A 15,642-nucleotide genomic window follows, 5' to 3' on the forward strand; every position below is an offset into this window, starting at 1 on the left:
TTTCAGATCCAAGGCTCCCTCCCCGCTGTAACAAGCTGTATACAAAGTGTTAATGAAGCTCAGGGAGCGAGGCCACGACTGAGAGACTGAAATAAACAGCAGGCGGAAAAGGCGATATGGTGCTGTGACGCCTCCTCTGCATGGTGTTTATGTAGAGCTGCGCTGTTGCGGACCTTATGTTTGCAGAAGTGTGGGTTGGAGTCCACATAATGGCCTTGATACAAAACATACAGATTTCTTATTTTCCTTTAATGAGCAAGAATCCACCAGAGAATGAAGCGCCGGTCCTGGGTTTTCATTTACTGCCTATAATTAGATCCCAAAAGCTGTTCTCATATTACCAACCTTTATATTATGTTCTTGTTTACTGAACATGTACAGAACATAAATATGTTTACTAAGCATGAAATATGTCCCTTCTTGTATGATGAGCTGGGGGACGTTGTGTACCCATTCTGAGCTGTGTTCTCCATCGTGGTAATTGTACCAATTGTTTACTTCAGTGGCAGCTCGCCAGCAGTTTAATCTGATGATAAATCTGCTGCCAAATAATCCTACATACTTAGTGATGTATGCATCCATGCTGGCCACACCAGGGATGTCACGTAACAATGCAAACATATAACTACCAAAGCGGGGATACAGCCATAACGCCCATATCCCAGGAGGAGGGCAGGGAGGATTGTGATTGGTCAGTTTGTGTTTCCTCCATCACGCTACTCTTGCCTCTTGGCAGTAGACATAGTAAAGAGAGTAAATGTAATAAAAAAACAGAGACTCCTCTCTTCTTCAGTATTGCTATGTCGTGGTTATTTCTGTAACATGAATAAGAAACAACAGGAGACAGGACAATAAGAGATTAATGTTTCACAGGTTTAATTACATTTATAACACGTTACAGGGAAATTGGCCATATCCACCAGGCACGAAGAGAGCGGGAAGAATGCGCACTGAGCCTCTCTTGTGTCTGCTTTTTTAAAATTAGAGCACGACTGATTTATCGACCAGCCGATATTAGCATATCACATGACTAATGGTACCGGCTAATTTGAACTCAGATACAACTAGGTTTATTCAATTTAAGTCGAGTATTTCATTTAATATAGTTTTTCATTACAATTCTTTATTTCTAAGTAAAGATGAGTGTTTCAGTGCGCTGATGTTATTCCGGATAATTAAAGGCTTTTGTATAACTGTAAAAATAATCTTGTCTTAATTATAACTCTTTGTGTGTTTGAAAAAAAAAAAGTGTTTGATAAAAGCATTTTTTAAGGGATCACCACAATCAATGTTTGTATATCAACAATATGTTGCTGACAATATGTTGTATGTATATATGTATATATATATATATATATATATATACACAATATGTATATATACATATGCAATATGTTTGTATATATTCACAATCTCGTGTGTGAACAAAAGAGTGTTTTTAGTGGGAGGTTACGGCAGCTAAGCTGCAAAAAGGACAGATTTAAAAATACTTTTTTACCTACTGCAATTGCACTTTATAGCGACTCCCCTTTAAGTAAGGACAGAAGACATTTAAACTTTTAAACTTTAGCCTGAGCTGCATATATATATATATCAAACTGTATTTTGCACCTGTATATTTGCACAATTGACTGCTTTTTTATAATAATTCTTTTTTTATATCTATCATACTATGCACTGGCAGAGCTAGTATTTTGTACTGTTATCTATGAGTAACAGCTACTTATGCACATGGACCATCCATAACACTTTTCTATCCTGGCTATGTATTGTGGGCTCATGTTTTTTGTATGGGTGGGATATGTATGTATATATGTGTTATGTTGTGTGTTTGTATGTATGCTGGCTGCTGGAACACCTACATTTCCCTGCTGGGATGAATAAAATATATCTTATCTTATCTTATCTTATATCCATATCCACGACCTCTAAAGGTTGAAGATACATCTAAGGAAGATATCGGCTGATATATCGTTATTGGAATTTATTTCTTGAGCTTGTATAGCTTCTCTAGTCTTCTGACTACTCGAAACACTTTTACACTGCATGTCACACCTTCCCATTCCCACACTGATGGTAGAGGTTAACCCAAGTGACCATCAGAAGTAACTACTCCCATTCATACACATGCATACACCACTGACGAAGCAGTGGGAGCAATTCGGGGTTAAGTTTCTTGCCCAAGGACACATCGGACATGTTGCTGCAGGAGCTGGGGATCGAACCCCAAACTTTCCGGTTGAGAGGCGACAGACACTACCAACAGAGCCACAGCCGCCCCCTCTCTACCTAATATCAGTATCGGCCCCAAAAATCCCAGATAGGTCAGGACCTATTTTATACACATTAGAATAAAACTTTACTCACACCTGTAAGTGCTTCTTCTCTGACATGTTCACTTCATTCGTTTTTTTAAAAAAAATGAATCTTCACCTATGTCCATCGAGGCATTTGTTTTATACTGTGCTTGATAATTTCCCAACACATGCTTCAGCCTTACTGCTCAAAGAGGTCACCACTCTTTATTTTTTTTGAATAAAGCAGCACAAATACAAAGACTGCTCCTCGTCAGTGTCCTAATCAGCAGGGGGAATAATCACATCACAAACTGAGTGATATCGTGTGAAAAGCGGCAGAGTGAGTCACTGTGTTGTTGACCTTTTCATCATTATCATCCAGTGCTCAGTGAACAAGAGAAATCCAACACTGACAACATGTCAATCTCTAAATCTACACTACAAACATCTTGATGCCTCTGAAACAGCTTTCAAGTTTAAATGAACTATTCTTCAGTATTTAACCCTTCCATCAGATGATATTAAGCATTCACAAATATCTCACATTCAACACTCTTACCGTGTGTATTCTTCCTGAAGTTTGTTGGGGTCAGTCACAAAGAATTTGACTCTGAAGCTCAGGTTATGGGGAGACCCTAAAGAAACATTGAAGGTAAACAGTTAGAGGGGGGGAGAGAGGTGGTGGGGGGGGGGGGGGGTGCACGACATGTCAGATTTCTAAATAGAATGTTTATTATACTAAAACTCGGTCAAGTCAAATGTCTGTGAGACAACATGTGCATGTATTTGTGATGTGTGAATAAAGATGTGAAAGTATGCGCTTTATCTAAAGATGATCAAAGAGTATTAGAGTTTTTAATTTACATGATGATAATGTAGTAACAGTAGAAAAAGACAAACGTCATGTTATACTTCTTGAAAAGAGAAGCCAGTAGTTAAGACCAAAGAGAAACTATTATTCAAGGTTCTCACCATTTCATCTTTTTTTTTCTTACTCTCACAAGAGTGAAAACAAGTACGGAAAAAAAAGACCCAAAGGGTAAAAAAAAAAAAGAAAAGAATGCCGACATTTGTACAAACATGTCGGTATAATTCAAAGTATTGTGTTAAAAGTAAAATCCTGCGGTTGTTCTTCAATGAATCCGTCACCCGGCATGAAAACAGAGTTGAAACCCAGTTCAATCATTGCTCGAGGGGCGACTGTATTTCTCACTTTGGCTTCTTCTTAATTGTTCTACATGTTACAAATTCTATTACTCATTATCAAAAAAGAGTGGAGTTGAAATGGAGTTTAGCTGTTGCTTAAGGCAGACTGAGAATGTTTTAACTGGACACTTTTTGCTTTAGGTGGAGTGTGGATTATTAACAGTAGAGTAAGGCCAGACCGCTTCACACTGTTTGTGAAAACTAAGCAATTAAGTTGGACATCAGTGACCTGTCTCTGCTTTAAGATGCTGATGCTGATTCCTGAAAATGCTTTGAACAGGTTAAGTTAAGGTGGTATGTGTTGTGTGTGTTTCACCTACTTTTTAACTGTTTCCTGATGGGCTTGTTGGGATCGAGCCAGCGCTGTAAAATATTGATTGAGAGACACTTAGAGACACCAGAACCTTTCCACAGCATGAACACACAACGTCAATTATTCACCACAGGCCACACACACACACACACACACACACACACACACACACACACACACACACACACACACACACACACACACACACACACACACACACACACACACACACACACACACACACACACACACACACACACACACACACACACACACACACAGCTACAGTATATGCATATATTTCCTATATGCAGTGAGATGTTGTAAGTGTACACTCTGGCATTTTATGCTTCTGATTTTATGAGACTGATCCAAACACAGAGCATCTCTAGAGACAAACACATGTATCTTATATTCATGCACACACACACACAGTCATGACCATGACCTTTTGCTGAACGTAATTCACAATATTCAATCCATTTTCCTCTGACATCATGCTCAGGGTGGGAAGAAGAAATGCTGTTATAATGTGGAACAGCTTCGTTGCCACTCGGAAGTCTTATAAATGTTGTAAATCTGACAAATTATCATCATCACACTGTTGTAAAATTTGATCCGCAACTGAAAGACTGCAATTTAGAGACTATCTGAAGGGACTTTTTGTTCTCCCTTGGTTGGTGAAGTTCACCAACCAAGGGAGAACAAATCATCTACCACTGACAACACATTCAAGAGTAAATTAATGTAACCACAACCCAGCCAGAAATACAGTTTCAATTTTATTTTAGGATTTTCTTTCTTCGGGGCTTTTTTTATGCCTTTTATTGGAGATTCTGAAATTGGGGACAGAGCAAAACACATGTTTGAAAGGAGCCACAGGTCGGAATTGAACCCAGGCCGCCCGCTTTCAGGACTACAACCTCTGTACATGGGGCAAGCTCCCTAACCACTCGGCCATCAGCGGCCCTGCTTTCCCTTTTTTGATCGGCTGCTGAAGAGAAACAGGAAATGTGGGGTAGAGGGATTAGGGATGATATACAGCATTTACCCAGAAACCAGTTTGTCAAGGACTATGCCTCTGTGGTGCATTGGGCGCCTAACGAGGAACAACAGGGAAATCAATTATTTCTGAAATATGGACAAACATCTTCAACACATTAACTGTACTGAAGCCTCATGGGACTTTCTTATCACACAATGTGAGACTATTTAACTGTAATGTCAGCTAGGGAGGGGTTGAATGCTAACATGAGCTGATGTCTAATAGTAGCTAAGAAGTTATCCGATACTTCCCTAAAAAGATACACTGCATAGCCCTCTACATTTTTGCTTTCCACAGTCTTTTTTTAAGATGTTTTTTTAATAAGGAAGCAGTGGGATTAAGAGTGTTGCCTATGTTTATTCAACTTGCAAACAGAAAGACAGCAGCATGACATAATAACAGCATTTAATAATCCCACCCACAAGGATGTCACAGGAATGATCGCTGTTTATATATGATCAATGTCAATCCCTCTGCTTTTACCAGCTGTGTTTTATGGCTGGCACATGCAGCGCGACGTGTCATTCACACACACAAAATAAATATGCATATACACACACACTCTTATGGATTACAAACATGATACTCACTGGTGAATCTAAGGAGTCATCAGACAAGTGCACGCCAAAGTAGTCTCTCTCGGTCAGCTCCAGGTGCTTAAAGACAGCATCCAGCAACACCTGGCCATGATCCGACTTCTGCAGAGAGGGACAGGAAACACACTCAGTCAAAGTTTGTTGCTTACCGGTCATTTCCACTCTAAAAGAAGAAAAGGAAGGACGGACACATTTTACACAAAGAGCTCTGAATCATGTCCGATCCTCTTTGTCGAAAGGTCAGAGAAGGAGCAAGGGCGAGAGACAGAGAGAGAGAGAGAGAGAGAGGGGAAGTAATTAAAGCATATCCTGCCCCATATTATATCAAGACAGAAGCGTAGTGCTGTGACTCTTCAAAGAAAAGAAATCCCGTTTTCCCTTCACAGAAGTCTAAATAATTTAATTGCTCTCCTCGCTACTGAAACATTTCTCCTCGCTAGGATTCACGTGTGATTCATCCATCGAGTCTTAACTAATATCTTTCCAACCACACAGGGAAGAACATGTATAAGGGATTAAGCAGATGCGCGCCTGAGGGCTACTGTCATATATTTTTCTGTGTGGTTGATTCAGTGACCGTGTAACGCCATCTGACATCTTTGAGCAATAAAGCAAAGATGTATAGTCCATAAAAAAAACAAATGTAAATGTCAATGTGGAAATTCAACACAAACTGTATGTTAAACCTCTTCCTCCTTCAAAACTGTGACCCAGAGACAAGTGACACACTGAGGTGTGTGTCGAGCTACGATGAATTTAAAATGTAGATCAAATGTAGACATAATTACACGTTATTATATATACATTTTATTTCATGTCTTACACACGCCAAATGTCTTAAAGGGACAGTAACATTTAGTGTCATGGCTTGATGGGTAAGCATCTGATCTCAATCAATCAGTTTTGATCACTTTACCAAAAGAGCCGCTAGAGACCTTACTCATTTTTATATCATCTACAAAGACCCAATATTAATCCATCATATCTTTATTATTTTATTTGTTGTTGCTCTGTTTGTCTCTATCCTTCTTCCTGAATCTTCCTCTATCCAACTTTCTAAGCCCAACACAGTTTAGGCAGGTGGCTGATCAAGATGATTCTGCTTTTGTTCAGGGTTTCTGCCTCTTAAAGGAAGCGTGTGAGAAGAATGTCCCTAAATAAATGCTAAGTAAAAACTATTACTCCAATAATATGAATTAATTTCCATTATGTGAAATCGTCTGCATACAGGAATCTATTTAACATGAAAAACTAAAGCCACAAAGGCTGCATTGTTCAATATTGACAACAATTCAGCCTTTTACCTCCATAACTAACTGGAAACAGTTTTACAAGTGCAAACAGGATGTGTGGCCAACTGTTCTCTTGAAAGTGTCAGGAGATCAGAAAGCAGCGGATACAGACGAGCCAGGAGCTTACTACCGAGGAACACTTGGCACCAAACGAAAGCCAGAGCAGGAAAAAAAAAAAAAGAAAGAAAGAAAGAAAAAGAGTTCAACACTGAAACCACACCGTCTGTCTGTGGTCAAGCTTACATCAAAGAAAGATGTGGAAAAAGGAACAATTCAGAGAAAGAGAGCGAGGCTTCAGGAAGGTAATTAAATTCAAGTGAATCAATGAGTGGGTCCTTTAATGTGGTTAAGTAACTTCAAACCTTCTGCTGGCAAACGCTTCGGACAGTAAGCGCTTTGCTATAATCGAACAGGAAGCAAAAAGAATGCAAGAGTTCCTCATTTGTGTCTTTACGGTTCGTTAAGATCAGATCTGTCCCATCTCTAAATAAAACCAATGGTAGGATTTAGTGAAAAAAAAAAAAAAAAAAAAAGGTAGGGACAGTGGTCGAACTACAAGAGAACCCTGTTGTAATACAAACAGATCAGCTCTAAAAGACAGGACAGAGGGCGGTGGGGAAGGGGGGGGAAGAGGTGTAGGGAAACAGGAAGAAGGCAGAGGAATTATTTATCAAACACATCATTAATATCCCATCGTTTCATGAGAGAGTAGGAAGGGCGAGAGGACAAACTGTGGGACCGCAAGTGGAGCAGAAATTCACACCTGATCCTGCCGCGACTTTGAGAGAGAAGGAGGGGGAGAGAGAGAGAGAGAGAGAGAGCGAGCGAGAGTGTGAGTGTGTAACTCCATCAGGGCTCCCATGGGAGAACGTACACACACACACACACACACACACACACACAAGGTGCTCTAGTAGTCTACTGCTCTCCTTTACCCTGGTGACACACTTTTACAGCACAGCATGTGTACATTTTGTGTGTGTGTGTGTGTGTGGGGGTGTGTGTGTGTGTGTGAAGGAAACAGAGGGAATGATAGTTGACAATTGACATGTCGACATGGCAACCCTCAAGGATCACCGGCAGTCTTTTAGCGCTGTGTGTGGAAGTGTGTCTGCTCGCTATCTTGTGCTGTCAAAGCCTTGTTAAGTCAGTGAGTCAACCCTCATTCCCTCTGCGCTCCTTCCCTCCCCTCTCGCTCACTTCCCTACAGCTTTACTAGCACGTCTGGATGACAGGGAAATTGAATGAAGCGGTTTCAAACATGTTCTTTTCAGCGTCACAGTCTTACAGTACTTCAAGAAACATGAAGTTACCTCATACCGTCATGTTTCTTCATTATGTAACTGACCAGGTAAGTTTAAATACGAAAGTGAAACGCAGCACATTAAAAATGTATTTGAGAGCAATACTTTCAACACTGAATCAAAAATATTGGACAATAAAATAACGTCAATTTGTGTTACAAGAAAAGACCAAAAACATCCAAAACCAGGAATAAATGTTAACAAATTCTGATTAAAGGAATGTTCACAAATCCAATTGTTTTGCTTTTGAATCCAAATGTTTATTCGTCATGAACTTTGACAGACCTCTGCTTGATGTCAAACATATTTCCTTTGACCAATCACAATCAAGGTGAAAATCCAGCTCCGTAAATGGCAACAAAAGCCCATGGCATGCAGAAGTGCAAATATCTGCAGTTCCTCAAGTGTCCACTTGAGATCCCATATTATGCTTTTTCTGGTTTTATATGCCCTTTAGTGTGTTTTCCAAGTGTCCTGTGCATGTTTAGGCACATCTATGTGCAAAAATTCAAAGTCCGTGGAAACGCTGTAGCATTAGCCGCATGTAACGCCCGGTTCTAACCCCCCTCGATAAAGATTTGTCAGTGTGGCGTCATTGTCAGTGTGAGATCACTGATCTAAGCCCATTGGCTCGCTGTGGCAAGCCCAGCAGCTCATGTTGACATTTCCGAGAAGCGTGCTGAGCAACTGACCAATAACGACAGAGCGGATCGGCAGACCAATCAGAGCAGACTTGGCCCACGTGGAGTCTAACAGTGTGGGCTCAACAGAGTGCAGCTGACGGACTCAGAGCGTAGAGGGAGCAAGGAGGAGCAGTACAAGAAAACAGACACTTTTTTCGGACTTTAGCTATTGTGAACGTACAAAAGTAGGTACATAGATTAAATATACGAACCCCAAAAAGGGCATAATATGGGCTCTTTAACAAAAGAAATGAACGTGTTTCCAGAACTGGTACAAAAGAAAAACAGCTCATATCCCAATCCCTACAGTGTGTGCCGATTAAGACATGAGTTACTCAAAATAAGGGGCGTGGCTGATCTGACCAGCAGGTAGGTGTACTTTTTGTCAGGAGGATACAGGCCCGCAACTGTCTGACAGTGAAAATGTTATGTAGACTAACAAAACAAGAAACATATTTGCAGTTAAGTATATTGGCTATACACTACATGACATTATTTTTATTTTTTTTGAAACTGACATGTAATCATACTGGCGGCATCATTAACTGGCTCTCGGATTAACACAGTAACCAGTAACCAGTTAAACAATTATTGAGCAATCTGAAGAATTAGGTCAAAAAAACAAAATGAGGATGTGAAAAGACAACCAAGTCTCTAATTTGATTTTTCCCCATGTAAGGCTATTCATAGACATGTCTGAGAAAAACTGCTTCTGTGAGTGTGTGTGTGTGTGTGTGTGTGTGTGTGTGTGTGTGTGTGTGTGTGTGTGTGTGTGTCTGTCCACTGCTTCCCCTTTGTATGAAGCGGCTTTTCAAGCTGGATGTGTGAGCCCTCTGTGCACTTTTTATACTGTGCTCCCAGGAAACCCATCACCCCTGTGTGTGTGTGTGTGTGTGTGTGTGTGTGTGTGTGTGTGTGTGTGTGTGTGTGTGTGTGTGTGTGTGTGTGTGTGTGTGTGTGTGTGTGTGTGTCTATATACATACATGTATGTGTTTGCTGGATACCATGTACTTGTGTTCTAAAAGCATGCGTGAGCAGTTGCTGGCTTTGTATGAAAAATAACACAGCCGTACATTGTTAAAACTTAGTCCAGGACATGCACACAAGAGGAGCATGTTACACACACACACACACACACACACACACACACACACACACACACATTGTTTTTTTTATATTTTTACTCAACAAGCAACAGAAGCAAACTTATTTTGTTCATCCTGTGGGCTACACACTCAGCAAAAAAAAAAAGACTTCAAAAAGAGCAAAGATAAAAAGAACACCACAACACATACTAAAGGAAAGATCAACAAAGAAGACTGAAGACAGAGACTCATAGAGACATACAGACAGGGAAGAAGAGAGAGAGAGAGAGAGAGAGAGAGAGAGAAAGAAAGAACGAGTGATTAACGATGCGGTTGTGAAACAAACGCTCTTTGTGTTGATCTTCATCAGTGCAGCAGCACCACTGACTGAAATAGTGTCTTGTGTGCGTGAGAGCAGGAAAAGAAGAAGAGGGCGACGTGGTGATAGAGCGCAATCAGAACACAAGAGACTGGCTGAGAGGAAGAGAGAGAGAGAGAGAGAGAGAAAGGGAGAGAGATGCTCTGATAAGTTTGTCAAGGATGTTAAGGGGGTGTTCGAGGGGGCTAAAGACCCCCCAAACATCACACACACTGGGCGGAGAGAGGGAAAATCCCAGTATTTTCATGTCAGGCTAATCATGAAATAAAAGTCAATATTACACATTCCTCTTTGTCTCTACAGTGAGCAGCTGAATGTGCTGTATGTACGCGTTTGCATTCAAGAATGATGGCAATTCAGGAATGTGTACGGCAGCTTGCCCGGGCAGGAAAAAAAAAAAAAGAAGAAAAATACGACATAAATGAGGAGTCACTGACAGATACCTCTCAGTCAGTCGGTCTCCATCTGTCCCTCTGTATCCAAAACAAAAACACTTTTTATTTAGGTCTTCCACAGCAACAGGTGTGATGTAGTTGATGCTCGATGTTTTTGTTCTTGTCTTGACAACCATATCTCACAAAGAGTTGGAGGTGAAGCTTTCCAAGGTTCAGCACTCAGCTTCACCACTTGGATAGCTCACTCTTACTTGTGATTTGGTACGAGTTCTTCGTCAATTCATCAGATAAATAGAAAAATATTCCATCTGTTTGAAAAGTTTTCCATCACACCATTGATAAATGACAGTGATCATACTTTGGCAGTGTGTATTTGCTTAGAAAGCTCGTGTGATATAATCCAAAAAGCCCTGCAAACAGACTTTGTGGTGAGACTGTTTACTCAAAAGCCAGTCTTAAGGATTAAATACCTTTTATCAGACTTAATCTACAAAACAACACAACCTTTTTTTTTAAATCAATTTGATGGCCAAAGGCAAAATATAAAGAGGGGATCACTGAGTAAGCCTGCATATTGTATATTTAAGCTGCGTACCCTCCCATTTCTGGATGAAGATATAGTTCAGCTCACAGCCACACCCAGCCACCACAGCACAAACACAAATATGCCGAGCCCTTCTCCACACTTTTCACACTAATTCTAAGTCTGTCTCGAACACATAATTAGAAAGAAATAATTATACGAAAACAGAGCAGCCACCGTAGTTTATGTCAGAGATGTCATGCTAACTGTCTGAGATTTTGCTACAACAACTGGGACAGAAACACAGCAGTCACGGTCCAGGTCATTCATCAGTTAACTGAGGGTAAAGCATAATGTGTTGCGTTCTGATTATTGTTTAAATCAGTAAGTTAAGTAATAAGTTGAGTAAAAACATTTCTTTATTCTTTATACTCTACAAATCAGGTATCTCAGATGTCTCTCTCTCTTCATTAACTCTGCTCTGTTCTTCATTTAATTGCTCTGTTTGGGAGCACCAGTAGCTTAGTGGTTCTGTCATATGGAGGCTGTGGTCCTGTAACGAAGCGACTGTGGGTTCAAATCCGACCCCGGCCCTTTGCTGCATGTCACCCCCTCCCCCCGCTCTCTCTTCCCAACATTTCCTGTCTTTCTTCAGCTGTCCTAACCAGTAAAAACAGACAAACAGAAAAAAAAGTTCTGTTTGTCTTTAAATCAATACAGTTTCAATATGCATAATAATGTGAAAACAAAGTGTCTCCACATTCCCTCATAACACTATTCTTAGCTAAGAATAAGTTTTCTTCCAACATATTGATACTATATTTTTAGTAACAAGACTGTTCACTCTTTACTTTTTGCTGCTCAGAGTTGTTTATTATAAAGAGCTACTTGATTACCAAAAGCTCTTGTAAATGGCAAAGGGTCTGTTGGATGTTTAGTGGTTGCTATGGTTACAGTTTCACGTCACTCGCTCTGAATTAATCCAGCGTGTGACCCAGCTTTTGTTTTTGTATTGAGATGGGTCAGTAGTGGGCTTGGATTGTTTCATTTCTCGTCATCAATCAGGCTCTCAGGCTACGCCAGATTCTGCTCTTCACTTGTATCATTTCTGCCAAAGACTAACTAGCTACAAAGATCATCAATACATGCCCTCATGTGCACCACGAGCACTCTGGTTCCCATGACGAAGTGACCGCTTCTGGATTTTTCACTCTCGGCTAGAATCAAGTTGGCCAGAGAGAGGATCAATAGAAGTATTGTTGCTCTGAGGATGGCTTGGCTTGTCTTTCCAGGAAGTTACTGCCGCTGCAAGGGTCTGATCAATGACATGGACAGAGAGCGAGTCATTCATTCAGCAAGATGAAGGGGGGGGGGGGGGTCTCCAGCAGGAAGCAGAGTGGGCAAAAGAGACTGTGTGAGATAGTGATCCACAAATATGGCTGACATGATCATTTTGATTATTTAGCTACAGTAAGTATCAGATATATTACAGTTACTTTGCTTAAAACCGACCATGTAGTCCAAGAAAATGTAATCTAGGGAATAGCAAAGTGACTCGTATAGGTACCGTACGGTTGAGTACCTTATCAAAAAAGTTTAATTTAGCTTCAATTCATTAAAAAAATTCATGAAGAGGTTGTAATACAGGGGAAAGAAATGTACAAACCCTATTTTTTTTGGCAGTCTAATTGTATTTGATATATATATATATATATATATACATACACACACACACACACACACACACACACACACACACACACACACACACACACACACACACACACACACACACACACACACACACATATAAATATACAACATTAAGCCTACATTTCTTAAAAAAAAGCAGAACATACAGTGATCTTGGTGGATAAGGCAGGAAGAACAGAACACCAACTATGTTTCAGGAGCCAGACGACTAACCAACCACAAGCCAGCTAAATAAATGTTCTTTTCTGTATTGTTTTATACTCTTAATTACAATAATAAGAACGTGGTTTCCTTTCGCGGCTATGGCTCAGTGGTAGAGTCGGTCGTCTCTAAACCGCAAGTATTTGATTCCCCAGCCCCTGCAGCCACATGTCTGATGTGTCTTTGGGCAAGACACTTAACCTCAAATTGCTCCCTCTGCTTCGTCAGTGGTGTGTGAATGTGTGTGAATGGGATTAGAGAATACTGATGGTCACTTTACATAGCAGCCTCTGCAATCAGTGTGTGAATGAGTAGGTGTGACCTGCGGTGTAAAAGCTCTTTGAGTAGTCAGAAAACTAGAAAAGCGCTAAACAAGCTCAAGTCCATTTAGCATTGTTATATCAGTACCCACAATGAAAGAGCTACATCGTGCATATTTGTCATATATCTGTATGTGTGTGCACAGTCTGTGACCTATTGACAGGATGTTATTGGAGGAATTGTATTTTATGACACACAAAGGGAATTCCCCTTCCTGCGCTGTTATAACTCTGATTAAACACGCGGTGACAAAGAGAGACACAAAGAGAAGGAGACAGACGAGAGGATATGTGTCATTACATAAAGAGGGCCGTTCTCGACATCAGTCACAAGTTCATTTGTCACCTGATGTGAAGCTAAACACGGGGTGTGACTTGGTGAGACTTATTGCTTGTGACACAAGATAAAGACTGACTCTGCCTTATCAACCTCCTGAAGTAAAAACTTCAGGGCGAGAAAAAGGTCATATTAGAACCAGTGTGAAAAAAAGAATTTCAACCTCTATGTATTGTCTGTTTATTAAATATATACAAATACAGGGCACACACATTACAACCATCCACCACCCACCATCAAATAAGTTTAAGGGGATCTCCAGGGCTAAATCTATAGTGATGAGAAGAGTGGGGTGTTATGGGCGGGTGGAGGGGAGGTAAAAAATGGGGGTCTTAGTACTTTATCCTTTTTGGGGTCCGGCACGGATTAATAAATGTTTGATATACTTATTTGCCCGTCAGTAAGACAAAATCATCATCAGAATATAGATTTTTTTTTAATGATTGCACAAATGGATTGATTTTCATTATTTCGGTTTGAATATAGCAATGACGGTCCTTTGTTTCTACAGAGAATGATCCACATGATGACTATAACAGAAAGGTCATTTGTAATGCAACCCATCAATATAAAGACACGCTGATTGACTGATTACTTTGATACTGAAGAAGACTTACAAAACATGAAAATTCCCCGAAAATCTATCCAGTTAAGAAGAGAGCCTTTATTCCATTTCATTACAAAAATACTGCATAAGAGTAAAGAAAAATATCATGATTGAATCAGTGTTGATTTGAGTCAAACACAGAGGTATAGGTAATGGTTAGAGATCGGTACTTACGCTGACTTTGAACGCCTGGACTGTGTTGTCCAGAAGCAGTACGTTGCACACAACCTGTGTGTGCTGCCTGTCTCGCTCCAGCTCCGTCGCCCGGACATTGTAGGATCTGCCAGCAGGCAAGCGGAAGCGCGCGCTCATCACGCTCCTTCCAGGGTCTGCAACAAACCAAAACACACAGCAAGGCGAAGAGAATGAGACAGGAGCTGAAACAGCAAACTGAGCAGGACAACAACAGAAAGGAAAGAACTGGAGCATTTTTAATGGATGCTTGTAATGCACATGCTCATAGGTTAAAAAAAAAAAAAAAAAAAAAAAAGAACACAATAACTAAATGTGATGTAGGACATGCTCTCTTCACAGCCTTACTGAAGGCAGCCATACAGAGAGACAAGCCTGTACAAGCACAGAGAAGCAGCAAAGACCGAGTGTTTCATAAGAAAAGAATGTCAATGAGTAGGCAAGCTGCAGATTCCCTACTGGGGGATGTGGAAAATGAATAGCAGTACAACACTAAAATGCTCACAAGCTACGATACAGTGAGAAAAACAAAAGTACCATAAGAAGAGCTTTAAATGTTAAAAAAAAAAAAAAAATTCAATGTGACAATATTCATCTGGAAAATAAAGATATTCCAGGTAAAATATAGAAAAGCAATATAATCGGAGGTCCTGGTTTTGCCATGATGAAGCTTTTATGAGATGCCTGCAGCATGCCTTGGTGAAGCGGCTCAAGTGATTGGTTGGCAGATCATGGCAGCACAAACAATGGCTCACAGGGTGTCCTCTCTGCTCATCAGTGGGAATAAATCACAATCCATGTATCTGAAGCTGCTCCATTTGAAACAAACCAAAGACCCATTCTACAGAAGCCTGTAGAATGCAATGCAACTTGGATCCTTGATTATATATCCAAAGAAATATTACTTCTTACACTTTCATTCATAGTTTGTACAATATCTTAACTATGCAGGACATGAATGGATCACAAAGGATGATCATGCGTTCACAAAAAAAGCATACAGTTCAATACTGCCTTAACACAGATGGGTAGAGATTGACATACAACTGAATTATCTGGGGTGAATAAATAGCACCATACCTTGGAATTTATTTTCCTTTTTTTTGCTATTTAAATGGCTTCATTAGAAAGAAAAAGTCGGTGCATATACCCTC

At 40.3% G+C, this 15,642-nt stretch overlaps 1 protein-coding gene across 2 annotated transcripts in view; it reads right to left on the minus strand.

Annotated features, from left to right (window-relative positions):
- Positions 1-15,642, minus strand: part of ptpn4a (protein tyrosine phosphatase non-receptor type 4a) — a 79,929-nt gene that overhangs the window by 37,166 nt on the left and 27,121 nt on the right. For both annotated transcript variants that reach the window (XM_020647846.3, XM_020647847.3), the window contains exons 2-5: positions 14,471-14,625; positions 5,452-5,559; positions 3,824-3,866; positions 2,857-2,932 (exon numbers count right to left, since the gene is read on the minus strand). In XM_020647846.3, the coding sequence (XP_020503502.1) occupies positions 2,857-2,932; positions 3,824-3,866; positions 5,452-5,559; positions 14,471-14,608 (365 nt within the window). In that variant the 5' untranslated portion in view covers positions 14,609-14,625. The remainder of the gene's footprint in view (positions 1-2,856; positions 2,933-3,823; positions 3,867-5,451; positions 5,560-14,470; positions 14,626-15,642) is intronic.

The sequence above is a fragment of the Labrus bergylta genome, chromosome 13, assembly GCF_963930695.1.
Source record: "Labrus bergylta chromosome 13, fLabBer1.1, whole genome shotgun sequence".
NCBI classification, from domain to species: Eukaryota; Metazoa; Chordata; class Actinopteri; order Labriformes; family Labridae; genus Labrus; species Labrus bergylta.